We start from the raw sequence: 9,591 nt of genomic DNA, 5'->3' as shown, positions 1-9,591 counted from the left end.
AGGGATTTTGAGGAAGTTTTACACCAAAATGACCACTGTGATGTGACAAACCAAGATGGCGGACTTACAATCCTAATCCTAGACCCGGACCCAGTCCCAACTCCGCCATTTACATACTCCTAATAGCCATTAGTGTTACAAAATTCAAACCACTTATATCAACCTTGCGTTGCTCTCTTTTTTCATTTTCATATTGACTGTCCTAATGAATAGACATTAGTGATAGAAAATTTAAGACTACTATCATCATACACCTCACGTTCATAATCGAAGATGTTGGAATGTTTATTATTAAAATGTTTATTAATTAATTTCTTATTCATTTTAAATTTTAATCTAGATTTCCTAGCATAAAAATACGTATTTTCAAGATAACGGCCGTAACGAAACGTGCAATAAATGACGTCAAACACATCCAAGATGGCGGGCGTAGCTAAAAGTTCAACGTTTCCAGAATCCAAGATTGTGGGTGTGATGTAAGCGATTTTATATTTATATTTTATTTAAATTTTAATGAACATTATTTAATTTTTATACATAAACTAATTGTTTACTCTCGTCGGGAATCAAACCGAGGACCGAAATGATTATGTTACTAAACATTTGAAGTAAGAATTTTTTTTATAATTTTTTGGAATTTTTTGAAATTTTTTATTAAAAAATTCAATATTTCATGTTTACAGTCAAGGTCAAGGTCGTGATCTCGGCCGCTCAGAGTGACTTGCTCTTAGGACTCTTAAGCCGTTTTTAGGATTTTTGGTTCTTTCTAAGGCCAAATTCTTTTGAGGTTTTTTCGGATTTCGAATTTTAGAAGTTTTGAATTTTTGAAGAATAAAACGGGAAATTTTCCTTTCAAAGCGGGAATTTTCCCATAATTTTTTTTTTTTTTTTTTTTTTTTTTTTTTTTTTTTAGCAGAATTAATTTTCCAAAAAAACTGAAAATGTTGGTGGACTTTGTCAAATTTTGTGCATCAAAGATGGCCGTAGTGACGTCAGACGGCTATCCTATACTACTCTTTTTATTTCATATAAAGTTGCGATTGTATCAAATATCCTCAAATAATGAGAGGTATTTGTAATAAGGTGAAATTAATTAATTATTCTAAGCATAGCTTTAACCATGGTAAATGAAAATATTAGTGTAAACTATTGCTTAAACATAGTTAAAAGGAATCTAATTTGACTATCTCATAAAATTGTCTATCTCATTAAATGAAAATTTCATCAAGGTAAAATTTATACTCGAACACTCTAACAGAAGTTTTAAAATCAGATACTTGATATATATTAAAAATTAAGAAGACCTACACATATATACCTTAAAAAATATATTCTTAAAACGTTTTGTTATGATATAAATCTTTAACGCACTTGACAAATGTATTATGTCTGTTTATTTAGTAAAATATTTGGAATTAATCACTTCTTTTTCCTTTAAATGGTATGTATTTAGAAATCCTCTGAAATTGCGCGAACGAAGGCGCAATGTAATTACAGAACTGTTCTTCTCATTTTATTTCATTTCACTACTTTGGGAGTCGGGGAAGTTTTTGCACTAATTTATCTTATTTATTAAGATCAGCATGCATAGTTATGGAGAAAAAATTCAATTTTCTTCCAAAAATGTTCGTCATATCGTTTTAGCTAAAAAGTATACAATGTATTTTTTTTAAATACAGTTGTGTACGTGGGTTAATTCATAATTATTAATGTTGAATCGCAAACTTACTGTATCAACCACGCTTTCAATGAAAAACGACCATAATTTATTAAAAAAGTAATTATTGATAGGTTATGAGCTTAACAAGCTATTTTTAAACAAAAAACGGCATTGAATAACTTAATTGATCATAAGAAACCAGAACATGGTTACTATTTTTCTCCCCTTCAGTTTGAGAGTGTATAAAAAATCGTAAAACGACATTCCTATAACATACGTAGGATCTGCTCTGAATGACGTCCGTAAACCGGTTTAAGTGCAGTGTATATTTTTTTTCTTTACGTCACGTGAAAGGAGTATCGGCCGGTAAGGTCAACGCTGACGTCAATGCATAGAAAACCGGGTTTACAAATGTAGCCAGATCTAGTCTCGTAAAATGTTTTACGCAAGAACGGTGTGTCCGTCCTAAACAATTGGTAAAAATCCGTTAAACCTCTTACATGTATTTTCAGGATTCATGATGATTACTTCTAAATACACTAGACTCAAAATCGGTTCATTTAGAACTGAGATGTGGGATTGCCAAATCAGTTTATTATGTTTTTATTAACGATTCATAAACTATTTATGAAGATTAATTTCATACGCAAGCACTTACTTTAATTGAAATAACGAAACAACTAAAGCCTACAGTAAAAAAATTAAAAGAAATTTTCCCTTTTTTAAAATGGAAACGATGGTTCATTGTTATAATTTAGTTTTATCTGACTTTTTGCATTAATTAATGTAGAATATGAAGGTAATAAAATAAATCGTAATATTTTTAAAATTTTCTTGTTTCACTATTAAAAGGTATATTTCAAACACATTAGACATTGAATTGAAAAATTAAAATAATTTATATCGATTGAACAATAATAAAAACTAAATGCGTTAAAGCCTACATTACAAATGTAACTACCAGAATTTGTCGTATGTGCCTTCTGCACTCAGCCTCAGCACATTATTCTATTATTAGGGAAAACTAAGCGATCAGCACCTGAAATATTTAAAGCACAATATTAAGGTCGTTTGACCTTAAGAATCATTTACAGTGCTGTACAAAAAGAAGCAGTAGAGCACACTTCCAGGAAAGTCATCGTGTTGGAAGAAGTTTACGGTACATGTTTGGGTACTGGGTACTTAATTTTAATACGTGTGTACATGTCAGTTTTTTTCAAACGAAAGACTCCTTGGTGTCAGGGGACTATTAACTAAAGCATTTCTTCCTCTTTTTGGCATTCGTAACAATTTTATTCTGAAAACTAAAGTCCTAAAAAAATTAAAAATAACAGTACAAACGACCTGCAACTATCACGAAGTCATGATAGTCATATCATGTTCTGCTAGGCTGCAGCAGTAAGATTATTTTTTTTATATATTCAAAAAATATGTTATTTGACTATACCCACTGTAAAATAACTAAACCAACGGGCTGAGCTATATATTTAAAGATATTATAGCGTTATTTAGTGAAATAAGTTTTAATATAATAATCGTAAGGTATAATGTAAAATATAAAACCATTAGTTTAAAAAAATAGAAAAAAATAGCTTGTAATAGGATTGATCCGTAAAACCTGGCGTTTTGAACACACCACTTTACCACTGCGCAACAGTCACTTTGCGGTTAAGTGAAGAATCTTCAATAATTCATACCGTAATCCCAGGATAAGAACGTAGTTTAAAAGTTACATCATATTTTTTTTTGTGACTTTAACGTTTATAAAATGTATTCTTAGATAGTTTTACTTCCGCACAGATTTATTCTACACAACCATACACTTGGTACAATCTCCCTATGTTCATGAAAGCGAATATATACACATTAATGCCGCCATACGCAGTCGGCTATCTTGACGACTTCCGCTCATGGGCGCATGCGCATTATAGACTTATTCATGATAAACTTCCGTCCTAGGTGCGTACGCAGATGTTTTCATTTCCGTTGCATACAAAAATTTTACCTCCGAAGCGCCTAAAGAATTATAAATTAAAAAAATCATATGCATATCAATTAACGCCTTTAAAATAGATTCAGAAACAGCGATCCTTTTAAATTTTGCTGTGTCAAATTTTATGTTAGTTTTCGTACTTGTCAATTTTTATAATGTGTAACGTGAACCAAATTTTTAAAACATATTTTATTCTAAACCAATTAAAGTTAGTCAATTTCTTTTTTTAAAAACATGAGGTGTGAGATCGAGTTTTTATAATAAATCATACTGAGCAAACATCGGGTCTTCGTGCACAAACAGCCTTATTGTGAAAGTGGTTTACTATAAGCTTGTAATAACATTTTGTGGAGAAAATAATCAAATGGATGTTGCAAGTTCACGTTTTAACATATAGTTGCAATAATTATTTATAGAAGCGTTCAGTTAGGTCTGAACCTATATTATCAGGTTTGCGATTTTAAATTGAAGAATCATTTTTTTTTCTTACTAGTAAATACATCTTTACAGGTCTTAAATACTTAACTGCATTGCATACAATATTTGTGTAATGCAGAATTTTATGTAGCTATAGTTTTATAGGACAGGTTATTTCATGGCGACGAGAAATGCAAATGTTTTGGAAGACCTTGGCGCCCGCGTACGCACACACACAAACACACACACAAACACACACATATAATTATATAATGTTCATCATATATTTGAAACACATGGGACATCCCTGCAAGATAGAGTACATTTGGTAACGACTTAAATATTACCTAGATATTTTCCTAGACCAGTGATGGACAACTTACGAACAGCTTAAAGAATATTTCAATAAAATACCGTAAGGTTTGTTTGTAAATGCTTTGTTTGAAATAATAATTTTTCGTTTTTTCATGAAATGCCACATATTTTATTTGTTGATTGCTCGACAAAATAATACGACGTTAATAAATCGTTGTTAAAAATTTATGTTTATTCATGTGTGTCTAGCTTTCAGATTTGTTTGATGAATGATATTCGGGCCTCAAATAAAGTTGACCATCACTGAAGGATACAATTGGTTATTTCAGGAGAGTTACATTGGCTAAAACTAGTTTTTACACGATCATTCTTACAAACCAATAAAAAAATCACTTTCGGCACAGCTTACAGGCAACAGATTTCTAAATGCCTACTTATTCTGGAAATGTTCTGGAAGCTTCCATAACATGTTAAGAAATTACGTACCTAACATTCTATATGTTCTCAAATATTCTACAACGATCGATTAAAAACTTTCTCATATACCACGTAGCGAAAATGTTTCGAATTTGTTTAAATCAGTGCATTCAGCATCGACTAGATTTTATATTATATTATATTAAGTCTACTTAGGCAGTTAAGATTTGTTTTACCTTCAAACAATTTTACATGCCTTGCACTAATAAGTGATCGTGTTAAAATTTTATTTGGAGTATGGCTTAAGATAATATTAATATTGTTTAAAATAAATTGAAACAAATTTGATAGCTAAGAGTTTTGACATTTTGTCAACTCCATTTTTTACGGTAATAGTTCGTCTCATTAAATTAAATAGTTTCAGACAAAAGTTTTCGATTATTTTGAGGATTTTTGCAATCAATTATAACGGTTTTAATAGTATACAAAAAAATGAGTGCGTGTTCTTTGTAGGCGCTTTAGAAGTTATGCTTACTTGGCTTACTAAATAACTAACTTTAATTTTGCATACAAATAATAAATAGAAATAGAAATAAAAATATAAAACGAATTGGGTGATATAAATACGTTCAGTCAAATATAAATTCAATAAAATAAAAAAAATTAAATTAATACTTAATATTCAATATTTAGGTACGTATATAAAAGGTTTATAAAATTAATTATTTAATTTATGACCAGTATTCAATATCAATCACTATAGTATAAGATTTAAAAGCACTCATATAATTTTTTATTTGTATGTAGCTTTTTTTTGTGAATTTGGCCTTTCATTCATCCTGTGAAAATTTCGTTGCATTGTGTTCACACATCGTAAAATTTCACTCTCTTTTTTTTTTTTTTTCTTCATAACGCGCCTAAAGTGATGACAATTTTTTCCAGGCATTGTTATTCCTACTCTTTGAGAAATGGTTGGTTACATAACAATTTATTTTAACCGAAAGTTTAAGACAATATTTAGAAAGTTTAGAATAAATAAAAACACATGTTTTATTAAATTTTTTTTTATTCCAGCCCCTGGTTTCTTTTAATTCTTGCACTAACTGTTATCTTGCCAAAAATTGTTTCGGGAAATGATTTTAGATAAATGTTATAAAATTTACACTAATTTTGAATGGATTTAGTAAAGTTTTTACTAAGGAAGTTATGAAATTTTTTGTCCTTTAATCCCAGTTTATTCCACCCTTTGCAACAAAAGTTGGTTGTATAAAAAATTGTTTGAGACAAAAGTTGTAGATTTTTATTTATAAAGTTTACAAAAATTTTCAATGGTTTTAAGAGTGTGCCTACTTAGGGAATTATGAACGGTTTTTTTTTTTTTTTTTTTGTCATTCTACCATTTTTTTACCCTTTGGGTAATGGTCAGTTATATAAGAAAATGTTTTGGACGAAAGTTGTAGTTAATATTTTAAGGTTTTACAATTAATTATAACGAATTTAATAGTGTACAAGGTATGGAAATGATGTATTTTTATTCTGCACCGGTTTTATCTAACCCAATGCAGCATGGGTTCGTCTTATAAAAATGGTTTCAGAAAAAACGTTTTTAATAAAAAAAATACCATATGCAAACAATTTTAACAGATTCGACAGTGTCCCTACTATGAAATTTATTAATTTTTTGTTCTCTAATCCCTGTTTGTACTCCTTTTGCAGCTGTAGTTAGACGTTTAAAATATGTAATCAAACAAAAGTTTTTGATATTGCTTCTCCGATTTAAAATACGTTCAAACTAATGCGATATTTTCATATTATGCGAGCGATGGAATTTATCTTCTATTTAAAAGACCTTATTTTTTTCTACCCTTTCGGTGGTATTTTGCCTATTAACAAACTCGAACATGATTTTCCATTACTATATTTTATTTATTAGTTTGGAAGTGATTTTTAAAAATTACTGCATTCATACTACCCATATATGTATACTTTGCAACGGTGACGTCATTATACATGATGACGTCAGAGGCTTATCGGAGGCTGTAGACATGGTTGCTTAAGCCTATATATGGACATTTCTAGCCTCTGGTATTTTTATGGACTAAAAATGAGAAATTTTCCCTTGAAACGGGAATTTCTCCCTCAAAAAGAGAATTTTTTAATTTATCAAAATTTTTGAGATTTTTGCGGAATTTTTTTCCACAGAAATGGAAATTTTGGCGAATTTTGAGGAATTTTGGGCAATTTTTGCCCAATTTTGGCAACTTTTGTCAATTTTTATGGTCAAATTTCAAGGTCAAGGTCACGACCATCCAATATGGCCGCCGTGACTTCACAATCCAAGATGGCGGACCGGACACACAACACCATACCCTGAACCCTGCACCCAGTATGCCCTATTATATACTACTGCCAAATGTTTCCGAAAGTAATTTTTATTAAATGTCCAGAAAAAAATGTCCATGGGTGGATGGTTTGAAGTATGAAACCGAAGAAGGACACTATCAGCGCAGTAGATTTAAAACAAAAAAATAGCTAACTATACTTATCTTAATCTTATTTATATTTACCAATGTATGATTAATGTGTTAACTTAAGCGTATACAAAGGGCAATGCAACTTACGGGCTATTTCCTCTTGTCTCAGCTCTTCCTTGATCTTCAACGCAGCCAGCTCCTCTTCCTTCTGCCTGAGTATCTTCTCCTTGTCAGCTTCCTCCTTCGCCCTCACCTGCTCCTTCAGGAAGTCCGTGAGCGCCCTCTGCTCCTGAAGGCGCCTGCGAGCTGCCTGCTCGTCGCGCTCCAGCTGGGCGACAATCACACCAATCAGCTCACGGCTCGTGGCTGGACTTTGCCACTAATACCAACCTTTATTGTGATTTTTAGCTGTACAGCCAACCTATATAGATATGTAAGGAATGCTTCAGTCACCAAGTGACCTCATAAGATGCCAAAAACCTAAAAAAATTCTGATTTACGTTATTCGTTGCAGGTTTGAAAACAACGTAATGTGCACAAAAAGTATTAAGTCCTGCAATCTTGGATTTTTCCATATTTTTGTTAATTCTAATTTTTAACTGATGTACCTATTTTTGGCATTTCAAAGCATAATTCGTATCATTTAGATCATATGTTTCGCAACCACATATATACTAACAGGCTCCAGTCTGTAAGCGCTGCGATAAAATGACTAATTATTTCACGCGGGGGACTACCACTTTAATGATAATCACACCTGTTCAAAAGTGTTAACTTCAACAAGTCGACAAAGAACTTCAACAAGTCGACAAAGCTAACTCCTATGCAATGTCAAAAAAATAGAACAGTGGTGTCAAAATATTTGAAATTGCAAAATGGTGAAGCCTAATCCTCCTCAAAGCTGTAGTGCACTTAGGGAGACCGAGGGAAGTACCAACCTTGGCCTGAAGCGCCCTCCTCCTCGCCTCGTCGCAAAAGTCCTCGATCTGCTTCTGCCGCTGCTGGATCATCATCTTCTCTTGCATCTGCGCGAGCTGCGCTTCCTTGGACAGCACAAGGTTCCTCTGCTGCGTCATCGACCGGACCACCTCGCAGCGCTCTCTGCGCGGACACAGATGGCGCTTCAGTGTCGCCACTAACAGGCCCATCAGTCAGGGGCAGCTGGCGAGATGAGTAACAGGCGATTTGCCTAAAGGCGGTTTGCCTAAACATGAATTCGTTACGGCAATTTTCCTAGAGTCATTTCGCCTAAAGGCGTTTTGCCTAACGTCGAATTGCCTAACGGCGATTTGCCTAAAGGCGATTATCCTAAAGGCGATTTGCCTAAAGGCGATTTTCCTGACGGCGTTTTCCCTAACGGAGTTCTGCCTGACGGCGATTTGCCTAACGGCGTTTTGCCTAGCTCCGAATTGCCAAACGGCGTTTTGCCTAACTCCGATTTGCCAAACGGTGTTTTGCCTAACGGCGATTTGCCTAACGGCGATTTGCCTATCGGCGTTTTGCCTAACGGCGATTTGCCTAACGGCGATTTGCCTAACTGCGTTTTGCCTAAAATGTTACTATGAAGACAAAACCTCGTTTTGCCTAACGGCGTTTTGCCTAACGGCGAATTGCCTAACGGCGAATTGCCTAACGGCGTTTTGCCTCATTGCGATTTGCCTAACTAACCTATCCTAACTTTTGCCAATCGGCGTTTTGCTTATCAGCGGTTTGCCTAACGGCGATTTGCCTAACCGTGATATGCCTAACGGCGTTTCGCCTAACGCCGAATTGCCTAATGGCGATTAGCCTAACGGCGTTATGCCTAACGGCGTTATGCCTAACAGCGTTATGCCTAACGGCGTTATGCCTAACGGCGTTATGCCTAATGGCGTTATGCCTAACGGCTTTATGCCTAAAGGCTTTATGCCTAACGGCGTTATGCCTAACGGCGTTATGCCTAACGGCGTTATGCCTAACGGCGTTTTGCCTAAACGGCGTTTTGCCTAAAATTAAGCAAAACGCCTTTAGGCAAAATGACACATGCCCGGCGAAGATCGCTGCTTTCATTTAACGAATTTTCAAGTGGGGGAGATTGATTTTAAATGATTTAAAACATTTTGTATTGGCATAATCCGATGGTGAGTAACTGTAGAATTTGCAAGGCAGGGCCCACGGAAATTCTATTTGGGATGGGGGGGGGGGGGGCCAATCGTTTTGCGCATGAGTTTCTTGTAAACTGCCCATATGTTGGCCTATATGTCTGCAATTAGCAGAAAACTTTTAAATTATATACAGAAATTTTTTTCCATGAATATAGTTTACACGTTTACGTT

The 9,591-nt window shown here is 33.7% G+C and overlaps 1 protein-coding gene across 1 annotated transcript; it reads right to left on the bottom strand.

Annotated features, from left to right (window-relative positions):
* Positions 1 to 6,170: 6,170 nt before the first annotated feature.
* Positions 6,171 to 8,704, bottom strand: LOC134541720 (uncharacterized). The gene is made up of 2 exons (XM_063385366.1): positions 8,215 to 8,704; positions 6,171 to 7,604 (listed from the first exon to the last, which is right to left on the bottom strand). Exons 1-2 carry the CDS (start codon positions 8,422 to 8,424, stop codon positions 7,380 to 7,382), a joined length of 435 nt encoding a protein of 144 aa, XP_063241436.1. The 5' UTR covers positions 8,425 to 8,704; the 3' UTR covers positions 6,171 to 7,379.
* Between the last annotated feature and the right edge of the window lie 887 nt (positions 8,705 to 9,591).

The sequence above is a fragment of the Bacillus rossius genome (genome assembly GCF_032445375.1).
Source record: "Bacillus rossius redtenbacheri isolate Brsri chromosome 4 unlocalized genomic scaffold, Brsri_v3 Brsri_v3_scf4_1, whole genome shotgun sequence".
Taxonomy (NCBI): domain Eukaryota; kingdom Metazoa; phylum Arthropoda; class Insecta; order Phasmatodea; family Bacillidae; genus Bacillus; species Bacillus rossius.
The sequence above is the reverse complement of the archived record's forward strand: the minus strand, read 5'-3'. Positions and strand labels throughout refer to the sequence as shown.

Bases quoted from the DNA above. Each gene is read 5' to 3' on its own strand.
- LOC134541720 (XM_063385366.1), bottom strand. From the start codon at position 8,424: ATGGGCCTGTTAGTGGCGACACTGAAGCGCCATCTGTGTCCGCGCAGA. The intron at 7,605-8,214 runs GTTGGTACTTCC...ATTGTCGCCCAG, and splicing joins GGAGGGCGCTTCAGGCCAAG to CTGGAGCGCGACGAGCAGGC.